Here is a 24,702-nt window from a genome sequence, read left to right as displayed (position 1 = left end):
ACAGCTGAAGTTAACATAGTTACTTGACACTATGTGCCTAGAAAACACATTATGCTGCTTCCTTAACTAACATACTTTTGCAAAAGAAAAAAAAAAGAAATGCCAAAGGTGGCTTTTATGATTTAAAATATAAAAGTAGAATCTCAGTTATCTCAGATATCTTCATTAATTACCTTAGGAGCTGTGATTTACAGTGAAACAGCAAAAACTCTGTTGTTTTTTTTATCACTGAGAATAAATTCCATCATATCTGCTGATTCTGGCTCAGCGTTACGCAACCGTCCCCGCTGAAAAGGCAATCAATCTGGTGGGGCCGCGCCACCAAACCCGCTGCATCACAACAACCATCGCCAATCGGGCTCCAGCCTCACGCATTGCCATGGTAACTGAGCTTCCTCTGTGATGAGGAGGTGGGGACAGCTGATGGAGGAGAGCAGAAGAGAGAGAGAGAGTGAAGAGAGGTGGAGGAGAGGCAGAATCTAAAGCTTCTCTTGGATTTTATTAAGCTGAGGGCGCTTTGAGCTTTACCGAGGGGCCGGGATGTGGTGGGGAGCCGCCGCGTGAACCGAGGAGTCTCGCCGGGATCAGGATCTGCAGCACTCCTCTCGCTCCTCTCCCTGCATGTCGATCCATCCAGCAGCCCAGAGGTAAAACATTTCTTTCACCCGAAAGATCCGCTTTGATCGAGATTTCATCCCTGCTTCCTTCTCGTGTGAAAATAAAAGACACGCTGCTGCCTGTTGGACTCGGAGCGCTCTGACAGCAACCTGCAGGTGGCGGGGCTGTAGTCATCCTCTCCTGAGATGTGGCAGGTGTGTGAGGGGTGGGGGGGGGAAACAACACTCGCTTTTGACAGAATTGAAATATCTAACCGCTGCGCTTTGCAAGTCAATTTAATCTCCTCACCAGATGCAAAAACGTCTGAATTAAACTGCAATTCTGGGAGAAAAAAAAAAGTTTCCCTTTGGCAGAGTCTGAGTTAATATCAAATATATATTTCTGATTCTTTTAATTGGCTGGAATAATTGAATGAAATTATTGCTTTGAAGTTTATTTTTACTTGGCAGTGTAGCTAGCTTTCTATACATCCATAAAATGGGATTTATTTCTTCTTTTTTCTTTAAGCAAACATACAAGGCTTTATTTTTATGTTCCTGTCAAGCAGTGAGTAATGATCTGCTGCAAACTCAGTTCAGTCCTGATGCCAAGTGTGGAAATAAATCATCAAATACTATATTTATTACTACAAGGAACAGAGAGAGGACTTAGAAAACCTGCGTTTGCAGTTCAGCTTTGGGCAAACTGGCTGCACGAGATTTGGCTGTATTTTGTAAAATCATGCAAAAAAAAAAAAAAGAATAAAATCACCAGCCTGCCTGTCTCTCTTGGTTTACTTGTTGCATATGTTGTCTGAGTCATTCGGCCCTGCTGGCTTGTGTGTTGTGATTAACAAATGCAGAGACAAATCCAGTCAGGGGATCTTGTTAAAGCAGCACGACTCCTCCATATGCCGAGCGAGTCGACCAGATGAATCCTGGTGGTGCAGCAAACTGTGAGATCATGAATCCCACTCAGAAATCCGACTGCTGCACGTCCTGCTGCAACGTTGGAGAAAAATGGATCCCATGGAATCTAAGCAAACGTGAACAGGCTGTACTTTTATGTTTCTCAAGCGCTTTGAACATTTTTTATTTAATCATTTCCCATTTGACTTTTTTGCATTATTTTTTTCTTTGCGGCCACAAACTTCAATGTATTTCATTGGGATTTTGTGTGAGCAAAAGTAGTAGTGCATAACAGTGGGGGGAAAAAACCAAAACGACACATGGTTTTCATTTATTTTTTTGCTTTTACTCATTAAAATTTGCTAAATGCTGCAAGTCAATGACTCGATGCAGCCTGCTGGGTTTCTTTAGAAAGAAACTTTTTAAAGAAACAGTATTATTATCTGTCTGCCAGGCCAATAGAGCCATTTAAAGCATATTTAAGTTACCTTCAGCTGTGATAAAAATGCTATGTACATCAAATATGACTTAAAATAAATATGACTTTGTAATTTATCGCCTTGAAATTGGATCTCTGTCCCTTTAAAAACTCCTGCTCTTTCTGAAACTCCGCCTTCAGGAAGTGATCACAACATGGCTCCTTTATTAACCATTTAACAACATTTTTACAAGTGTTGAGAAGTAGCTCCTTTAATGAGCTCAGCTGATGTGCAGCCCCACCAGGTGTTTGCTAATTGCTGCTGGCTAGTCTGAAGGAGCTGAGAGGAGGAGCCACAGGGAAGGGCTGCTATGTGAGGCAGAAACTTGTAAACTGCACCTCCGAGGAGGAGCTTTATCCTCGGAGGTGGAGCTAGGTCCAGCCAGGCATTTTAAACAACTGAGTGGTTGCCATGGAGATTAAAGGATTCCTCAAACATGCATGAAAGACACAAAGCAACACTGCAGGTATGTTTTTGATGAGGAAATAACATCATAACAAGATGTAAAGCTCAAAGTCAACTTTACATAATGCTGCCCCTTTAAGCTTTTCTTTTATCTCACTATGGAAAGAATATAAGACTTTGAACCTATTGAGACATGATTGTCCCCTTAAGCTCTTAGCCTGTTGGTGCGCGCTAAGGGCTCGTGCGGTTCTATGCAGACATTAACTGCAGAGCTGTGGTCGATGTGCTGATGATGCCATTTACGTGTTCACCCTGTGGATGCCAGTTCCTCTGAAATCTCTCGATACATTTGTCCGTTGCATGTTGCCCCTTCCAGTTGACGGTGTATGCGCTTTTCCACCACAATTGATAAAAAAGTTTGGACCGGAAGGATTTACCTTGGAATGATCAATTTGCACCTCAGCATCTCGCCAATTACCACGGACCAATCAACAAATGCAGTCTGCAGCCAATCAAATCGATCCAAAAGATGAGGATTTGCAAATGGAGATGAATCTGGCCAGGCCTGACTGGGGATGAACCGGTTAAAACCACGCCCGGTTCATCCCCAGTCAGGCTGGGACATGAATCAATCAATCAGAGCGTGAGAAGCCCACCTCAAGTATGAGAATCTGTTGACAGAAGTATTAGGCGTGCGCTTCAATTAATCTGGCTTTTATTTTGGAAGAGTTCCTGACAGAAAGCAATATAGAGTCTTACAAGCCATGTAGGGGAATGTAATGTGGAAGAAGGTTGAATTTGTCAGATGATACTAAAATGTAACTTTTTAAACTTTTTGTAAAACATTACGTGTGGCAGATAATCAACACAGCAGACCACCTTGAACACTCCATCCTTATTGAATCGTCATAGAACCAAACATATAAACATTCATCAAGATCTACAATGAACCGGTTTAGATGAAGGCATGTTCATGTCCAGAGGTAAATCTGATGGAAAATCTACTGGAAGGCTTGTAAGTTGACGTTTACGTCCTCACGACATCTATTCTGACATAGATTCAAGTTTTCTGCAAAGAGGAATGAGCAAAGAGTCCACTGCAGAGATTTATGAAGATAACAGAGATATAAGTCTTGCAGCAGAGAAAAGTAGCAATTCAAAGAATTGCCAGGTAGCAGGCTGAATCTTTTGTTGGATATTTATTTGCGTATATGCAGAGCTACATCTGTTAAAATGCCCTTGGAGTTTTTATTTTGTAGCAAATGGTTAATGAAAGCCTTCTCAGAATCTAATGTTAGATTTTCTCTTTGTATTAGCCCTTATTTGCAGTCCTTTACAAAAGAGCTTCTAGGAACAGATCAGTGTTTTTAATCAGAAAGTCTTGAGATGAACAAATGAACTGCCAGTTTTTTCTGTCACACTTTTAGTTACCTTAAAAGAAGAGAAAGCTTCTAATGCACCTTATCTACCTATTTATCTGCTGAGATAGATCTCAATTTAAGATTGAGAATGTCAAATTTGAGATTCTCCAATGGAGAATTTGAGATTCTCCATGTTTATTAGTTGTTAGTTTCATTTTTGTACCTGTAGTAAGATGCACAAACTGACCTTTCATCCACAAAGTCTCTTCAAAATATTGATGACGGACATTTTAGATTTTGTTATAGCAACCTAGTTTCCAACACAACTGGCGTCCTGATCCTTCAAGATATGAATGTCTTTAAGCAGTATGTTCAAAAGAAATGTCATCTGGATATGTTAATGCATGTCAAATATTTCTAACTAGCCAATTTCCACAAAGTCCACAAAGCTTTTAGAATATTACAGTATTTGATTAATAAACTTGAAATAATGATTTCTATTAAATTCACTGGGGATAGGTTTTTCCTAGAAGGATAGTTAAATTTCTTTCTCTGTCTTGTAGAAAAACAAATATAGGAGGAATAAGTTTTCTTATTGTTTAGGACAAAGTGGCTCATTTCTCACAGTCAGTCTCTGATTGGCTGATCAGGCCCTCATGATGACTCCTCAGCCGGTCATGTTGTTCAGCATGAGATATAAAAACAACCAGATCCAACATATATATACATATATATATATATATATATACAAGTAATTCAGCAAATTACCGGTACCTTTTTTGAGTCCAGTCAGTTAACGATTAATCAATTACTAAGTTAGTTGAGAATTATTTCAATAGTCGATTCATCACAATTAATATGATTAATCGTTCAGCACCAGAAACTAGTCATATTCAAAAATAAGTATATTTACTGAAACGTTATGATCGATCGATCACACAGACTGATGTTTTCAAATTATGTTGATTATAATACACAAATGTGAGGCTGAAACAAATATTACATGGCTTGTAGAAAAATAATTTTTATTACGATTATAATAATTTTGTCAATGACAATTACTTATTGGTATTTTGGTTTTGATACATACATGCTGTCATTTTTTTTAATTTCACCTTACAGTTTTCAGATTTTGTGTTCTTGTGGAGATATTCTCATTCAGTAAGCATTGATGTTAGCATTGATGTTTCTGTTCAACGAGCGCAGACAAAGCTGACTGTTTTGCCGTGAACTGACTGAATGGAGCCACACTTAGATTCTGACTGAGGGATCTTTTCTGGGCCAAGTCTTCACTACAGGAAAATGACTCCATGAGGGTGTGTGGTATTTTTCCTCAGTGCTTAGAAGCTCATTTGCATTCATAAAAAAGCTGTTTGGAAATGTGTTTCTGACTCATCATCCTCAGCTGACTGTAGTAGGTTAAATTTAAGCTTTGCCTCATTGTTGTACTACGATGGTGTATTACAGCCAGACTAAGAGATTTTCATTGCTTTAAGTTACAAGAATAAAGTCACAGTAGTTACTAGGATGCAAACAAATTGTAAAATGAGAGCAAAGCTTCTATTTATCAGGATCTGACGCGACTAACTTGTCTAGTCTTGCTACTGATAATTTGATCCTGATGTGTTAAAAAATGAAGTATTGACTTATTTGGAAAATTGATACCAAAGCATAACTTCACAAGATGTTCAACTTCCTCATTTTGTCTTTCAATTACTATTTGTGGTGGAATTTGTTCTCCTAATATTCGACTTTACTATTCAGACTTTACGCTCATATTATATTGACTTTGTTATATTGACTTTATAGTCGTATAGCTTTATTATACTTGTAACACTGGCTTTATTCTTGCATTATTATGACTTTATTCTTGAAATGTAAAAAAAAAAAACATTTCTTAGCCCTAATACTCTGTTGTAGTTGTACAGATTTGTTTTAACTGGAACATATTAGAAATATCAAAACAGGGTTTCCCTCAGTGTATAATAAGTCTGGTGGGCCACCAGGCTTTACTTGTTCCCCACCAGGCCTGGCATTGTTTGTTTATTTATTCCAGGTTTTATAAATGTTTGTCTTTGACTGTAGTTGGTGTTTAAGTATTATTAATGCTGTCTTCCAATAACACATAGCTACCAAGTGGTATTTTCAAATACACAGTAGGCAGCCCTACCGACGCAGTCAGCTAGTTTTATAGGAGAAACCCTGCAAATTTAAACTTAATTTGAATTTTAACTTTATTACATTTGAGACGAAGTCACCTTCTGCAGCAGGTACTTTGAAGCCGATATTTTTTCTTCTGACTTTTTGAATGCCTCTGTTTGGCTGAGATTTGAAGCTAAAGATGCAGAATGTGGACCTTTTCAGAATATGTTGTAAAAGTCATATTTGAAGAGAATCGTGGCCTGCTCTGTGGCCCACCTCAGCCTCTCGCCATAGAGACAGAAACAAATTAATCCAAGAAGCCTACGAGCCAAGGATTGCCAAAATCAGTGTTCCCCACTCTTTTTACATCTACAGCTTAAAAATAACAGTGGTGTGGGTTTTAATCCAGCTACATGAAGTAAAATGTAATTGGATTCTATGCTAATTTAATGTTATTTAAAAGAATTTTGGCTGTGAACTCTGTGGGACATGATGCTGCTAAATAACCACTACACTAAAACAGATCTGAGAGTCTCTAGTCTTTAGTAATCTACATGTGACACTGAACAAGCAGCATTGGACATCATATGTTAAAGAATATTTACTTATAGAAAGCTTCAGGATGGGGAGCGCAGACATGGCTGAATTATGAATAAATCTTACGTAACTGTTTACTGCTGTGATTTTTAATTACTTATCACGTGAAGTAGCGTACTGATTCAAATTCATTTCTTATTTCAAGGAAACTATTGCGAAATTGTGTTTTTTTGACATTAGCGGAACATAGACAAGGATTTACGCACATTTGCATTTGAGACACAGTTAATGATCAATAAAAAACTAACCAGACTATAAAATGTCAAAACCAAAACATGGCCACTACATCTTAGACTCCAAAGTTTTCGGAATGGAAATCCAAAGATTTGGAGATGAAGAAGTTATAAATGAGTCCATAATGTCAATTGAAAAAAGACAAATCATTCAGGTTTCTGTTTTCTTTGAATGCAGCTGCTGCTTACTTCATCATCTGAACCGTTGTCCATTCCAGACAAGCGGCTCCATCCGTGATACCCGATCTGCTGTCCAAACAATTTAAAATGAGATAAACTCCTAAATTTTCGACGGATCATTAAACCCCCCACTCCTTGGCCTTCATTTGTGGTTCACACTTCACTTGGTCCGGCTCAGTCGATGGAGGCCGCCGTGTTTGATGTGCTGACTCACCGCTCGTTGAGCTGATGGAGTCAATAAAACATTAAAGTCAGTTTGCATTAAAAAAAACAACAACAACAAAAACAGGCTATAAAGACAGTGTGTTCCTCTGCGTACGTGTCGGTTGTCCCGTGTTCATTCGTGTGGGTGGGGGTCTTCGTTCTCTTCAGGACTCAGTGGAAAATATTTCCTCTGATTATTCATCAGCACTCAGCCTCCGTTTGCACAGAGTCCTGGCTGGACGTTTGGGTTTTATAGAGTTAATGATTTTCAGGAGTAGTAAGAATGTTTTGTGATTTGTGGGCATCCATCTGTACCGCTTCCTCTCTGTTCACATAAATATGAACCAGATCGAGACTTTTAGACAGTGTAAACCCTTTTGGCTTGTTTAGTTGTTTTTATTCTTCTTTTTTTGTATTTTAAGTAAAATACATCCATCCCAATTGATCCCAGATATCAAACAAGTTCAGCCTGTTATTCAAATTGATTAAATTTTTACAACTGAAATGAGCAGGTCTTTAGTTGATTTTATTCGTTTCCTCATTTTGTACCCCAGCACTCTATTTCCTCCCTTTCTACTTTCATTTGTACCTGTAAATAAATAATTTCACACCCATTTACATAACCCATCATCTGATGGTTAATTTTTCTTTGCCCTATTTTTTTGAGTTATGTAGATAAATGGTCATAACAATGTGGAAATCTTCAAATTGGATTTGTATTTTATGTAAGTGTAAACTTCATTTGCACTGATTTTTGGATTTATTTCCTGATTGGGCCAGTTGATTTTTATGAATCATGATGGATTATGACCCCTGACCAAAATCCTAATAACGCCTCCTGCTGGTAGATGGTAGCATGGCAGATATGAAAAATAGTGGCTTCGCTTAGTATAAACTTGAAGTATGAAATGAGGAAAGACGACAAAGGTAAAAAACGGTTTAGAAGTAACAATCTTATGTTCTTATTCTCTGCTTGCTCTGCTCCGTCTCTCTGGTTGTTTGAATTTCTTTTAGTCTCTTCAGATTCACTCTGTGGTCACTTTGTTACATTTCTAATTATTGGTTCCTGTTGTCAGTTTGCATATCAGTCTCTGTCTCCTCTGGATTTTATTCTTTTGTAGCTTTTGTCTCTTTGCTCAGTTTTAAGGTGTCTGACGGTGGTTTATGTCACCTTTTGATTTCAAGTTACTTCCTTCCATTTCTGGTCAGGTTTACGTTGTTTCTGATTTTTCTCCACTATCCACCAATAAGCCTTTTTCTGACCAGTTCTGGTTTCTCTTTTTCTTTGAGATTTTACCTATTGATTTTAGTTTTAATCAGAATTAGTAGGTCGTGACTAAAGTAGATGTACACCGATTGCTGTTTTCTGGTAAATTATCTCTCACAGATTTTTCTTTTTTTTGTTTAAGAAAACATCTAAAACTAAAAGCCCACAAATCTGATTCTCAACATGCTACTAATGTAGTGCAATTAATGCCCGTTTGTAGCCACTTAAAGCAATATTTTCATTAAATGACGAGCTGATGAAGCTTAATAAACCCTCCATGGTCTCCCACTCTACCACACAGTCATGCTTAATCATGCACAGATGAAGACACACCTTACACACACTTCCCATTAGACTCTAGTGTCCAACTCCCTCCCCTCTCAGATTTACAGCCTGCTATCATCTGCTGAAGATTAAGTATGTGCTTCCACATGACCCCCCTCCTCCTCAGTCTGTGATTGGCTGACCTGGTTCACATGGCAGCAGGTGGATGAACTCGGCTCAGATAGACGGGCGAGGAAGGAAGGCAGAGCTGAGAAGTTAGTGTCTTTAGATTAGCAATGGGAGTCATTAAACCGTCTCCATGGACACAGAAGAAAAACGTCTAACATGCCTGAGTTTCAGGTTAGGCTATTAACAATTATTATCCATTTATTTTTTTAAAGCAAATGTTTTTACCCAGAACATCATTTTTATAGGCTAAGCCTTACTAAAAACAAAATGATCTTTCTTAGACTCTTAAAGGGGCAGTATTATGTGTTTTCCAGGCACATAGTGTCGTTTTATAGCACAATTAAGTATCTATGTTACCATCAGTTGTTACAAAAATGCTGTAAATATCAAATATGACTTAAAAGAAAGTTTACTTAGCTATTTAATGCCATGAAATTGGGTCTCTGTCTCTTTAAGAAACTCCTGCTCTTTCTGAAGCTTTGCCTTCAAGAAGTCATCACAACATGGCTCCTGTATTAACACTTTAACAATGTTTTTACCAGCATTTCACTGAGATGTAGCTCCTATAATGAGCTCAGCAGATGCTCAGTTCTACCAGGCATTTGTTAATTGCTCATGGCTAGTCTGAAGGAGCCGAGTGGGGGAGTCATGGGAAGGGCTGCTCTGTGAGGTAGAAACGGGGCAAAGTTCAGCCAGGTGTTTTGCACAGCTGAATGATTGCCATGGAAGATTAAAGGATTTCTCAAACAAGCATGAATGAATAAAGGCAACACTCTATTTATGTTTTTGATGAGGAAATAACATTATAACATGATGTAAGCTCAAAGAAGTAAAGTTTTCGAAACACTGCCACAAACAAAAATATATTGCCAGTATTTATTTTGTCAGATTTCAGCTATTTTTGTTCCCCGTCTCCTCCAAAAACACACTTAAATGTTTCAAATCCAACCAGTTTTAATAGTAGATAAACATAATCTGAGTAAATACAAAATTTAAGTGTAGTTAGCAAACATTTTCATTAACTGGGTTAACCTTTTTTTTTCTTTATAAATGACATGATAAAAACATGTATTGGATTTATTCAGGTTATTTTTCTCTGGCTCTACAAAGGGGAAAAAAGAAATTTTGTAAAGAGGGAGAGATCAATTTCACAGTTATGTGTATTCCTCTAAAGTCACCATAAATCTGAGAAAATGCTGTTCGTTGTTAGCCAGTTCCTGGTGAATTTTACACACATCATGAATCCCGATGATTTGTAAAGGCTCAGACTGTCAGGATTCCAGTATGGCAGGGCAGGGAGTGTCCGCTGTGGTTGTGTAAACAAAACATGTAATTGGATCACTGGAAAGAAAAAAGAAAAGCCGTCCTCTTAAGGATGTGATTAGTGTACACTCACCGACTGCAATAAGAGTTTAACAGCCTCTTTCTTGTCTCAGTGTCCTTTTATGTAGTCATTTACATTCAGAGATCTAAAGCACTATAAGATTGTCTGTCTGGTTTCCACATCGCAGCCACCATATTTCTAAAAACTGGAATTCGGAAAAGAGAAATGTAAACACAGACTGTTTTAGAATGAAAGAAACGACATTTTCTGTATTAGCTTTATGCTCAGTTCGTTTTCTCTTAATTACTTGGAAAATAACATAAAGAAAAGCTTAACATTAAATCAACACAGATAGCACAGGCATGTGGGTACATTTAATAAATCAAATAGCTTTCCACAGCTAATTTATTTCAGTGATTCAGTTTAGCATAGTGAAACTCGTATAATGTTTGGATTCATTACACACAGTGTCAAGAGGAAAATGAGCCAACAATGCAGATGAGCTGAAGGGTGTTATTAATTCAGCTTAATTGAGTTCAGTTTATTTATGTTGTGGAAATTCACAGCACACGTTGCCTCCAGGCCATTCATTTGAATCATGGGTCAGCAGAATCTAAGTTTGGAAGCTGTTCTGAAAGAAACTGTCTGTTGTTCTTATCCTCCACCATTAAAGCTAATGTGTGTAACTTTCACAGAAATGTTTTTTTGTTTACAGATTTGTTAAAACTGTCAGCATGTCGTGACAGTATAATATGAGAGATAATCTGTGGAAAGATCGATCCCCTTCACCTCTTTCCTAAGCTATTATTGCCACCTGAAGAAATGCAACCAATCAGAGCCACGGGCGGGTCTTAGCGTTGTTAATCATGCTTATGTAGTTTATTATTATTATTATTATTATTATTGTTAAGAGATCCCCATTACTCTAGACCACTGACTATTACCTTCCTGGGGCTCACACCACAAAAGTTACAATAAAGTTATAAAAAAAAAATACCTTAAGGCAAAATCAAAATGGAAACAAATTTCTAATTTACGGCCTCAGCAACTTTAACATTTTACAAACATTACAAAAGGACATCACAAAATAAACAAATAAACAAAATCAAAATACAAAATTTCAACAATAAAATGTTAACGCTGCTAAACGTACTAATGGCAGGGAAATCAGTGGCCATGCTAACGAGCCTCAGGATTCTTGCGGTGAACCTGCTGTAATGTAGCAGAGAGAAAGAGGGATGTTATGAGGAGCACATACATGACTGTGATTGACAGCACTAAGACCCGCCTCCTGGCTCCAATTTGGTTCAAAAGAAACTCTAAACAGGTGGGGGTTTTAGCCTTGATTTACAAGAACTCATTGTTTCGGCTGCTTTATGGTGTTCTGGAAGTTTGTTCCAGATTAGTGGTGCATAGAAGCTGAATGCTGGATCTCTATATTTGGTTCTGGAGAAACTGAGTAGATTATTATTACAGATTTATTGTCCAGCTCTAATCAAAGCTTTGGGCAGTTAAGAAATTGCTAAATAAAAGTCAGATCAGATAGATAAATACATCCACACTGCAGTGGTAGAGAACCTGCAGAGGTCACACCAAAGATTAGTCCTTCAGTGCCATCGCTGCTGCATCTTTGGTGCCACAGAGTTGGGATTTAGGTTGCAGGAGGATTTCAGCGCTGCTGCTGGGTCAGTGGATTACCTTGTAATAGATCTGCTGGAGCACACACACAGGATGTGTTGGCTTGTATATGGAGGGCTTTAATCCCTCAGACAAGCATGCTAACTCCTCCTATGGCTTGTAAGTAAGCCGGAGGCTGAAGGGACGTTATAGAGTTGTCGTTTTTTTCCTCCCCACACTGAATGCCGTTTGTTTTTCTGTCTCAGGCGGGGGGAAATGACAGACGGCTGCCTCCTCGCTGACTAACGATGCTGCTGGGTTAGCAAAGCCTGACCGAGAGGAGCCTCACCTTCAGACCCCGCGAACGCAGGCAGGCAGAGTCGGTTCTGTTCCAGCACAGCCATGCTGATCAAGGAGTACCGGATCCCCATGCCGATGAGTGTGGAGGAGTACCGCATCGCTCAGCTCTACATGATCCAGGTGAGCACTTCCTGCTGATTTTCAGGAGGAATCTTTTAACGGTGTTAACTTTTTCTGATTTTGCTGTGAATGCTCTGTAATCTGTCTGTGTGCTGCCACTGATCTTGGCCAGGATTTCTAATCACAATGGGATTTTCCTGGTAAACTAAAGGTTAAATGAAAATAAATAATTTTTGTCAGGAACCTTTAAACTATGGAGTATTTTTGGTTTAAACCTCTTTGTTTCATTTACGAATGCAATTTGAAGCTAAACAAAGCTTCCTGTTATTAATATACTTGTCAGATACACTTACATGGTGGGATGACCATGTTTGGATTTCCAAAACAGAGACACATGGCCCAGTTATGAAACACTTTAATGACACTCTGTTTACTTAAAGCTATTTGTTAAAATCATCATGATGTTGTGACAGTATAATATATGACAGACAGTCTGGGAAAATAGCTTCTCTCCATTCTTCCTGGTGTGACTCAGTCAGAAACAACCAATTAGAGCCAGGAGGAGGGTCTTAGCGCTGTCAACCACTCTCGTGCTCACCCTTTCTCACTTGCTTGTTGCTAAGCTACAACTACACCACATAGCGGGCCAACAATGCTAAGGCTAGTTAGCATAAGTATTAATGATGGCGGAAAAACGATTTTCCTGTAATGGAAAGATGCTCTTCCACCATTAACACATTGAACTGTGTACACGAGTTTGATTGACAACGTCAAGTCCCTCCTCTTGAATCTGATTGGTTGGCTTTGATTGGGAGCGGTGCATTTCTGCAGACCGTTTTATTAAATATGGGGGAAAAAACAACATATTTTTGTAAAGATACAAACTGCAGCTTTAGAGACTTATTTTTTTTAACATATCATTTTTCTAAAATAAAGGCCTTACTCATCTTTTGCCAAAAAGGATTTTTTTGTTTTTGTTTGCCTAAATCATCTTTTGTCAATTTTTTTTGTTTGTTTTTGGTTAAAATCAGTTTTGGCAAAAAATAAAAATTATTTTAGAAAACCGATGAGATGTAAAGAATGCCTTCATTGTGGGGTTAGAAAGAAAAGTTAAATAGCAAACTTCAGGATTTACAATGAAAACAGAACAAAATTTACAAAATCTTTATCAAAGCAGTTTTTGTTTGCTCAACAAACAAACATACAGGTTTTTGAAAGAAGTGTGTGTAGCTCAACAGAGAGCTGCTTCCTCTCATTGCTCTAGTGAGAAACCCTCTCAACGTTTGAATTGTGATTCAGTAAGTCGGAGTAACATGTCATACTTTTGGCCTTCTTCTAATCTTTGGTCCACTTCTGGTGCAACTGAACTCTTTTCCCAGTGTAACAGCAGCACACAGCTGACATGTGATTGGTTGTTTCTGGTCAAACAGTGTATTTCTGTAGTCAGCACTGGAAGCACTGGGAGAAGGCAGAGCAGTTTGATTTCTTTCAAAGTTATCTGTATTACATTCTTCTGTCACAACAAAGAGAAAGTTTTGTAAAGTAAGGTAATTTTATTTATATAGCACATTTTCAGCATCAAAGCAATTCAAAGTGGTTTAAATAGTTTTTCTCTCTTTTTTTCCCCCGATTCTCACTCAGTAAGCTTATTACGGAAGCTGAGTCTTCCGCTGGATGAGTTGTCTGCTGATACCAGATCAGTCACTCATAAACAGACTTTGGTGTAACTACAGCAACCAGCCAACAGGAGGAAACATTATATTACTGATTGCTTCTCTTGTACAGTTCCAGTCGACCTGCTGAAGTGGTCAAGAGAGTCTTTGTAAGTGAAAATAAAAATTACAGACTCTACAGGTGTTTTTATATATATATATATTCTTTATAAATCTTAGGAATGGAAATGACTAAAACAAACTTGGTGATGTAGGATTTGTACGCTGACAGCTTATTGGTTGGTGTGTTTAATCTAAACTGGAGTTATGGCGACTATCAAGTGGGAAAACACAAGTTGTGTATAATAGACTCATATAAATTGTTTCTATCATGAAACCCAAACTACAGATATGTTTCAATCCAATTATCATGCTAATTTTGAGCAAACTTTTAAAGGGGCAGGGTCATGCAAAACAGACTTTTTTGAGCTTTACATCATGTTATAATGTTATTCCCTTATCAAAAAGTGTTGCCATGATTCTTTCATGCACGTTTGAAAAATATTTTCATCTCCATGGCAACCTGTTTAAAATGCCTTGGTGGACCTAGCCCCACCTTCGAAGACGCAGCTCCTCCTCAGAGCTGCAGCTTCCGAGGTTCTTGTCTCCCCCACTCAGCTCCTTCAGACTAGCCAGCAGCAATTAGCAAACACCTAGTGGAACTGAGTATAAGCTGAACTCATTGTAAGAGCTACTTCTCAGTGCAATGCTGGTAAAAACGTTGCTAAAGGGTTAATAAGGTAGTGGAGTTTCAGAAAGAGCAGGATATTTTTTAGACTAAACTAACTTGAAATTAGTTTAGTGCTAATTTCAAGGCACTAAACGCCTTTTAAGACATATTTGATAACAACTGAAGCTAACATAGTTACTTGTTTCTGCTAAGAAAGGGCACTATGTGCCTGGAAAATACATAATACTGTCCTTTTAAAAGGTCTCAAATAGAAAAAAAGAAAATGTACATTAGGCCTGTTTATATCTCGTGATTTGGAGCAAATCAGCAGGACTCCATAAACCGTAACTTCATCAGATATCGACGCTACGCATGACTGCAATAGACAGGACGTTGAGGCCTCCCCTCTCAGCTGGAGGTTTGAACTTATTCAGTAAATGAGTTTCCTTCTACTTTTTAGCGAGTTATCGGAAAAGCCAAAAACCACCTCAAAAGCAAACATAAAGTGTAAGGAAGTTATTTTGAATTTTGCTGGTTATTTCTAAAGCAATACTTCAAACTTAGCGTAACCCCCCCCCAACCCCCCCATGGTTTGCGTCGTATTATCCGAGTTTAAAAGGCTGGATCAGGGGCAGCTATGATGATTTTAGTGGGGGTTACGAAGCATTACCTTGTTTCAGGTAATATCTGATACGTGTAATGGAGGGCGGGGGTTGAAGGTGTCCTTGTGTCTTCCTGTAGAACAGGATCTGAGAGAAAATGTTGCTGAGAGGTCACGGTGTCGCTCTGCAGACCAGATGGTGCTCCATATGTCTGGGCTTTATGCTTCCTTTCATAACTTTGTGAAAACAATTAAAATGTCATTAAAAAAGCAACATCTCAGTATGAATGCAGCCTGCATTTACTTAGGAGCCGTAAATCAGGGCAGATTAAACAAAGGATCTCATTTTAGAGCGACATGTTCCAGCTTGTGATCATGAAGCTCATTACTGACAAATAGCAATGAAGCGACAGCCGCGTCCATTCCTCCTTTTTACGCCGTTTATTCTAAACTGCGACGGAAGATATGCAACCTAACTCATTTAAATTTGATCAGATGAAGTTATTAAGGAGCTAGATCTGTGCAGACACAAAACAGAAACGGCGTTTGCTTCTTTTTATCATAACTTTGCTTATGTGGACAAACATACAAATACATGACTGTACAGAGTTAAACACACACATGCACACCCGCACGCACACACACACACAGTTCCTGCTCCTCGGCGTCACAGTTGGAGCGCCTGTCGCCGGGGTAACTGGTGACATCACCTGCAGCGGGGCAGCTGCTGCCATCATTTGGTTTTGTGGCGTGAACGAGACAGAGAGGGAGACGTGGTGGTACAGTCGCCATGACGACTCTTGGTGTCTGAAGCTCATTGCTGGATAAAGTAACATGAGATTCAAACATCACTCAAATAAAATATGTAATATTTTCATAACATAAAAAATAGCACAGCTTTTCTCACCAGTGTGTTGAGGAACATTTGTATTTTTTAAATGTTTTGTCAGCAAAAGAAAACCTAGATGAGGTGTTCCCATGTACTTTCTGATATTTATTGCATTTTTGTAATTCAGAACACCTATTAATAATAAGTTAATTGCTATTAACTTATTGCCATATGTACTTGGATGCCACCACTCTTGAGAAAACAATGCTTGAAGCTACTTTGGTTTTTAGCCACATATAAACATCCCACTGCTTTGCATCAACACAAATGGTTTTTATTAATGCTTAAAGGGACAGTATCACGTGTTTTCCAGGTACATAGTGCCATTTCATAGCATAATCAAGAAACTATGTTAACTTCAGTTGCCAGCATAACAAATGCTGTATATATTTAGTATAACTTAAAAGAGATTTTACCTTGAAATTGGGCCTCTGTCTCTTTAAGAAACTCCTGCCCTTCCTGAAACTCTGACTTCAGGAAGTCATCACAACATGGCTCCTTTATTAACTCTTTAACAACGTTTTTACTAGATTCGCACTGAGAAGTAGTTCCTATAATGAGCTCAGCAGATGTGCAGTCCCACCAGGTGTTTGCTAATTGCTGTTGGCTAGTCTGAAGGAGCTGAGTGGGAAAGGCGAGGGGAAGGGCTGCTCTGTGAGGCGGAAGCTTGGAGGCTGCGTAAAGCAGTTTCCAAGAAAAAGGAAAAAGGTAACCCACAGAGGCATGGTGATCCACCGAAATCTGACTGGACGGGTAGAAATGATATTGGTGGTGCTAGCATCACACTGTGGAGATGCTATTTATCAGCAGTGAAGCTAGTCAAGGAAAATGGAAAGAAAACAATTTCTGAACTTTTTACCATACACATCAGCTCTCAGTTTAATCACCTTGTAAGAATAGGTTGCAAATATGCTTCATAAGGTTATGCCCTCTGTTTCCTTTCCAACATAAAGTTTAAAAAAACCTCCTGAACATAAATAAAATTGCGGGGGCGGGGGGAATCACAGACATGGTGGTAAACTGTCTAGCTCTGTTTTCTCCTTCCTTCTCTTGCTTCAGTGAAGCACCAAGTTCAAAGTCTTGTGTTGTAAACTGATTAGAGATGCACCGCTCCACTTTTTTCACTTCCAATACTGATATCTGAGGTTTACTATCAGCCAAATTGATAAATAAAAACAACACTGAATTGACTTAGTGTTTCTTTTCTTAAACAGACATAAATGTACTGAATATAACAATTTGTTTGATAACTCTGCACCACTACAGCACACCTACATACACCAGCAGCTTCTTGGACAAGCATGTAAAAAACTTTAATTTGTTCAGTTGGCACAATTAGGAGTAAACCAACCAAAAATAATAAACTGAAACTGACGAGAACAATGCAAAAATGTGAAACAAAATAAATTGTAAAAATAAACAACAAACCTTCATTAAAATGGTTTAAAACGTGTAATTAGGAAATCTAAATATAATGTAAAATAAACAATAAAGCATGACATCGCTCAGAGCACAAAACATAGAATTAGACTGAATAGATCTGTACTTATGGATCAGGCACATTGTCACTGATACCCATCTAGAAATGTTTTCAATATCGGGACCGATACCAATATTAATATTGGACCAGTGCATCTCTAAAACCTGGAATCTAAAATCAAAAACAAGTGACATAAATTCAGTTTTATCATTGATATTTCTTGAAGATACACTTTTGTTTATCGCCCAGAGTTTTCTGTTCAGAAGAAAACGAGCCAATCAACAAGCCAGGTGTGCCAGCAAGACTTCTAACACAAAGTCCATCCTTCCACTCTGTTTGTCCTCAGGATGTCGTTATTATGGCGACCGCTCGTGTACACTTGTGAAAATTCATCACTGCAGGGGGACAGCAGGTTGGACCCCCATGATTTTCTCCAGGATTATGTTTTACTCCAGGTTTATCTCTGGTTTATGTCAAGTTTGTTCTGTCACATAAATTATTCAGGACGGACTCAGCCCGGCCGAAACGAGATCCTCGGGAAAGTCGTGTGTTACAATTCACCACTCATGGTCAACAGAGACGCTGCCAACGCTCTGGGAGCCATGAATCAGTTCTCATACCTTTCATATTATATCTATAGCTATATTAGAAAGTATTTTTATTTAAAACGCTCAAATGTCTTTTAAAATGTTTACACATTACCACCACAAACTTCCACACATCCATTCAATAAATTAGAATATTCTTAAAAGTTGTTTTAGAAACTTTATCATTAAGTGAAAAACATTATGTAAATTAATTACACACAAATAGATTCTTAAAAGACCTTATTTCTGTTAATTATAATAATTTCTAATCATAGTTAATAAAAACATGACATGAAATAAAAATGACAATTAACTGAAACCATAAATAAAGTGTGTTATGAAGTCTCTGGAAACACAATTGCTCTATGAAAACATACTACTAAAAATTTAGCTTATTTTAATCTGTCATGCGAGTAATTGATTGATTATTGCAACATTAACATTAATTATTAATAAACGGATAGCATAGATAGATTTTTTTTAATGTATATTATTTCAACCAGGTGAAGCTAAAACTTTGCCACTTGAGAACTCCTGGGTGGAGCAGGTTTACAGACAAAGAAGTTTATTTCCTACTCTAAGTGTGTTGTTCTTTCAGCAAGCTGCCTTTTTCTGAGTCTGTATAGGCCAGTTAACAGTTAATTGATTACTAATTTAATTGAAGATTATCTCAATAATCAGTTAATCACGATTAAGCTGATTAATCTGCTTTTATCAGTGTGTTTCTCTTCCTGTTGCTGCAGCAGGTAGAGTTGTTTGTCTAAACTGATAGTTGTTGTGTCTGTATGATCAGCCGTCTGTGTGACGGTCCGATCGTTTTTTGTTTTTTTATGATAAATGCGCTGCGTCTGAATCTGTTCTGCTCTTTGCTCCGATCATCGGCGCTCACACACCACAGTCTCAGAGGGGATCATTTGAGGCCCTTGGCTCCTCACCTAAATTACATTACCTGCTAGATTACAGCAATTTTCCAGCTGTTGGCCTCCTCTGACCTTCATTACTGCGTCGCTTCCCTAAAGTCTTCTGGAGAGCGAGCTCCATATTCAATCTAAGCTCTTGTTCTTGACCCTGAACGCCCTACTCTGGCTGTTAATAATGATCACGATGATTTGTATTCACCTAGAGTTATTCCTGGTCCTGTTGCGACCAATGTTACTACAGATGCAATAAAATAACTTCTCAATCATCTGGTGGAAACAAAGTATCTTCTGCCTCCTGATTCAACAGTCCCATATGAACGTTTTGGACTGTTTCACTCATTAAAACTAGAATCTGTCATAATTTCTGGCTCATTTTGTGTCTAGTTATGCAGAACTATTTCTTTGTTTATTTGTCATTACTTTTTATCATTGTCCTGCTATGACCAACTGTTGAACTATTTTGACTTTGCTAACTGAGTGAAGTTAAACTTAGTTACATTTTATAGTAAAAATGTCATTATGTCATATAGTCTAACAAGGTTTCCATCATTTTTGTTTAATTTATTTCTTGTCTATTCCATGTTCAATAAAGGCCACTGGAGCCTAAGCGAATCGTTAAAAAATAAACTCAAATCTCATGTGTTTTTAAGGGCTTCCAATATCTGCAGTGATTATGTTAAAAACGCAAAATAAATAAAAACAAGTTGAAGTGACGTGTAAAAAAATTAATTTGAGCTTATTATATTGTCTTAGTAAAGGATTCATTTATTTTATAGCTTTTCCACACCTTTACAAGTAAAGGTAAAGATAAAGAACACTCTGGTCTTAGCGCTGTCAATCATGCTTGTGTTTTCGCCTACTGCTCTATGTGCTAATGGAGGAGAAACAATTCAAACCATTTATCATCTGTGGCCATGCTAATTAGCATTAGCATTCGTGGCAGGCTATGTTGTGGTGAACCAGCTGTAGCTTAGCACAAGAGTGATTGACAGCGCTAAGACCCTCCTCCTTGCTCTGATTGTTTTTTTCTGTCTGAACTGAGTATTTCTGCAGTTAGCACTGGGAAAAGGTAGAGGAGCTTCATTTATTTCACAGATTATCTGTCTGACAGTCACAATTTAATGATGATTTTAACAAATATGTTAAAAAAAACAACTTTTTTTTTGTATAAAAGTTACATACTGTAACTTTAAAGCCTCCCAGGTGAAAGCACTCAGCAAATTGATTTAAAGTGATGTCCTGGAAGATATTTGATACTTTACAGTTAAAGCTTTCTTAGTCAGTCGATAGATTGGAAACATGTAGCTCAGTAACTCAATAAAAGCCTGGACTGCTGAGACTTTTACTAAAATGAACTCCCAGTGATGCACACAAGTATTCTTGAAATAAAATCTGAACCGCGACAGTGAAAGTAGAAAGTTTGTCTCCCGTAACAGAGCAAGCCATGCACATGCACCAAACCCAGATGGTAACAGTCTGACAGCCTCTTAAGGAGATGAAGCTTGTGCATAAACTGATGGTGTAATCCCAGACTCCCTCTGCAGAGCTGCCAGCCTAATGCAACAGCAAGTCTTACAGAATCTGTGGCTCAAACCATCTGCTGCCCCTCATCGGGAGGAAGCGACACGCTGAGCCAAAAGGAAACCAGTGATTGGACGTCTCTCTTCTGAACTTATCTGTGATAATTAAATTCTGTTCAGGCGTCGGATTGTCTTGGGGCAGAGCAAATGAAAGGTGTTAATGTTCCCTGCTTGATTTAAAGTGAGACAACAACACATCAATGTATCAAATATGTTACTAAAAGTCAGAGATGAGATTCGGGTTTTGGACGTTTCACCATTAAAGTAAAATCAGTTAATACAGACACTGTTACATTGTTAATTGTGATATTTTTTTCTTTCTGGAATCAAAATATAAAATAATTCATTCGTTTGGTTATACTTTTAGTTTCATGCTACCTATCTGCAGTGCATGCTCACCAGTCAGACATGGTTTATGAACAATTTTGATTTTGGTTTGGTTTTAATAATCAAACCATTCGTTTGGTTCATTTCCTCTCATATCACTGAATGAAGGGTTTTCATATACTGACCAGAGGAACATCCAGGTAGAACATACAGATGTTCTACTTGTATCATGTTCTACCTGAGGCATGTAGAACATCCAGGAGGCATTGGTACGTCTGGATCTATGTTTAGAAATCTCGTCTTTCTCTGTGGTTGCGAAGGGCATCGGAAACTTTAGGTGGTGAGTTGCAGTCAGGAGTTTCAGTTGCTAAATGTGGATTCAAACCCAGTTCTGTTTAGTCCACTTTAATCAAACTCTAGTATGTTTGTGTAATAAGTTAAAGTGTGAAAGCGAACTGCACCGCCTGAAAATGCAACAAATGTTACAGCTTTGGTCCCAAGTGGAGTCGTATCTACTGGACTATGATGTGTTGAAACACCCTACATCATCCTGAGGTCTCCTCTGTTTAGCCTGATGAAATACTACACTGATTCTGAGATGCACATTGATTTTTTTCTTTTTCTTTTTTTCCTCTTTGGTTGACAGAAATCTTGACTTCATCTCGACCATTCAGAGCCCTTGTTTTGTTTTTATTTTTGAAGCCCCTCCTGGTGTACATTGTCCTGTTACATGTTGCAGTTTAGACAGACAGGATGCCGTTTCACTCTGGAGTACTTTGATTATCAGAGAAATTCAAGGTTGGGTCAACGACTACAGACCCTCAGTGTCAGCCACCCAACCTCTGAACTCCAGAGTCAGATTGAAGTGTTTGTGCTGGTATGGTGTTGTGGTCAAACACCTCAACATTGCCGTTGTTGGATGCAACTTAAATCACACTTCCATAATCTTTTTTGAAGGAAGAGCCCTTCCCATTCCTAACAAGTTGCATTTATTCAGTCTTGTTCTGATCCTGCTGCCTGTAGGATGCATGGTGGAGCGTTTTTCTATTTCTCTGACCTTTGCATGGTGTGGCCCTGGGGTGAATTTGCTGCTCTCTCCACATCTTTGAAGATTGACAGCCATCTTAAACGGTCTCCAGTTTGATTAATTTTTCTCTCTGCAGACTTTAAATTGCCTGATAATGGCCTGATAACCCTTCCCAGACTGATAGACAGCTGCGATTGTTCCTCTGAGATAAACGGGCAACAACTTTTTCGGAGTCAGAGCTGGACTCTGGCTGCAGGGATTCAAAGGAAAGCTGTCTTATCTCCTGGTAGCAGCATTTTTTTTCTTATGTGCTTCTTGTCTCTTTGCTTGGCTGCTGCGCCATCCACCCAGCTACAAGATGTGATGACCAGGTAGGACGAGTCCTGACTGACGGACAGGATTGCTATGCAAGGGCTGCAGGGATTTAGCCGGGCATTAAAGAGAAAGACCAGAGAATTGAGAGAACAGCACACAATGATTGATGAAGCTCCGCTTGAGGTTGCTTTTAAATCTCTGGTTTCTCTCATCCTGTCGTTTTCTCAAAGGTCTGACGATTTTGCAACAGAATTTTTCATCCCATTGGGAAAGCTGTCCTCGTCAGTCAATCTGACCACCTTAGTCACTTTGTATTTCAACATAGCAAATCATTTACTGGTAGGAGTGAGAGAGTAAAAGCAAAATAACAAAAATTAATAGAAGAGAATAAAAATAGCAATGTACCAATTAACGGCGCCGATTTCCTCCTGAATTTTGAGAGATCGGTGATCGGCCGATACTTACGTGTGAAGCCGAGATTATTCTTCGAGCTCATCTACCTCAGCAAAGGACTAAAAATCAGACTCTGTGCTCTTTTGCTCTGCTGTGAGAGGCCGCCAGGTCATGTCTGCACGTTTGCTATTAGTCACCTATCACTAGGTGAATCAGTGACTTTCTTGCTACATTAACGACATTTCAGACAAAAAAATTGGTACTGGCCAAAATCTGATCTTTTTAAATATCAGTAATCGGCGATATTTGTAGGCGAATACATGCCTGCAAATATCCTTTGTCTGCCAGTGGGGAAAAAAAATCTGGTGTATAGCATATTAAAGCAGAAATTATGAATAGGTCTAACTTATAGCACAGGAAAAAAATACTGTGCAGTTATTAAAAGTAGCAGGGGTGCGCCGATAAATTGACTCTTATTTCCTTAATTTTGGATGTCTGTCGTTCGGCCGATAGTTGCATGCGAAACCGATCTTATCCTTGTACTGCAATTCTATAATTGCACCGCTTAGCACATCGGAGCAGCTCTGTTACTGTCATTGAGATTTTTTCTTTGTTTTTCTCCAAATTTTCATTCTTGTGTTTCTGGTGGAAAATTGCTTTATTTGAAAACCGTTCCTTCTTGTTTTGGATGCTGTGCAGCTGAACTGACTTTTCTTGAATTAATATGAGTTACCTTTCATTTCCCTTTGGGAACAATAAAGTGTTTTTGAATCCACCGATCCACCTCAGCCACTGTTTCCTTTTAATCTGAAGTGGTGTGAATACAAGGAACTGTATGAAGACTTCCCAGAACCGTTCAATAACACTGTGAACAAGGCAGAAGTTTTAATGTATGCTTCATTTCCTTTCTCCTCTGATGAATCTGAACATGTCTCTCCTCCTGTGCCGTCATCGTCCTGCCGCCTTGCAGAAGAAGAGCAGAGAGGAGAGCTGCGGTGAGGGCAGCGGAGTGGAGATCCTGGAGAACAAGCCTTACGAGGACGGCCCGGGAGGGTCGGGTCAGTACACTCACAAGGTCTATCACATCGGCAAACACATCCCGTCCTGGTTCTGTGCCATCCTCCCTCAGGCCGCCCTTCGTGTGGAGGAGGAGTCCTGGAATGCTTACCCCTATACACGAACCCGGTGAGGAAACACCGCGCAAAGGCAGCGCGACGCTGTCACACGTACATGCTAACATCATGTATGCTAACACCACAGTGCAACAGCAAATTAAGGCCACTGCAGATATAAAATAAACAGCATTAAATTTTTACATATATATATATAAACAACATACATTTTGAGATTAATCTCAGAAATTTTCTAGGAAAAACTTGGACATTTCAAAACAGTTTTTCTTTTTTTACTTTTGGAAATGTTCTCAGTTTCAACAACTGGTTAGCATTTTAAATTTTTGAAATTTCCATTTTCTAGAACATTTCTGAGACTTCACCTCAAGTTCTTAACTTGGGGGAGTAGGGAAGACACTAACAAGAAAGAGTCAGGTTTCAGATGGCTTAATTGAAACATGACTCCCATCCATTAGTGAAACAAACGGCGCTGACGTCTTCAGCAACTCCCACTTTGATAGATCATATTCATCAGTATTCAGCTTCCCAGAATTTCAGGAACTCCTGATCTTCCATGGAACTTCCAAGGAACTTCCATGGAAGTTCCAAGGAACTTCCATGGAACTTCCATGGAACTTCCATGGAACTTCCAGCAGACTCAACTTCCATGTTGAGTCTGCTGCTGACACCTTTCTGCAGGGCCTGATTACATAAAACAACCCTTCTTCAGAAATGTGAACTGCGGATGATAACATTAGCACTGGGGAAGTCTGTACTGCTGCATCATGTTTAGCATTGAGATGCTATTTTAGGCTTGAAAAGCTTCTCTGACAGGCTAACTTCTTTTAGCACAAGTTACAACACAACAATAGTTTTTTCCAGAGTCCCACCAGATTGTTTTT

At 38.7% G+C, this 24,702-nt stretch overlaps 1 protein-coding gene across 4 annotated transcripts in view; it reads left to right on the top strand.

Moving 5' to 3' along the window:
• LOC103151017 (membrane-associated phosphatidylinositol transfer protein 2) overlaps positions 1-24,702 on the top strand; it is a 96,637-nt gene that overhangs the window by 49,949 nt on the left and 21,986 nt on the right. For 2 of the 4 annotated variants that reach the window (XM_016681086.1, XM_016681085.1), the window contains exons 2-3: positions 12,034-12,247; positions 23,659-23,873. In XM_016681086.1, coding sequence (XP_016536572.1) covers positions 12,170-12,247; positions 23,659-23,873 — 293 coding nt within the window. In that variant the 5' untranslated portion in view covers positions 12,034-12,169. Of the gene's footprint in view, positions 1-442; positions 648-12,033; positions 12,248-23,658; positions 23,874-24,702 lie in introns of those variants that run through there. The other 2 variants (XM_016681084.1, XM_007570827.2) reach the window with 2 other exon arrangements.

This window comes from Poecilia formosa, unplaced genomic scaffold, assembly GCF_000485575.1.
Source record: "Poecilia formosa unplaced genomic scaffold, Poecilia_formosa-5.1.2 Scaffold269, whole genome shotgun sequence".
Classification (NCBI taxonomy): Eukaryota; Metazoa; Chordata; class Actinopteri; order Cyprinodontiformes; family Poeciliidae; genus Poecilia; species Poecilia formosa.
The sequence above is the reverse complement of the archived record's forward strand: the minus strand, read 5'-3'. Positions and strand labels throughout refer to the sequence as shown.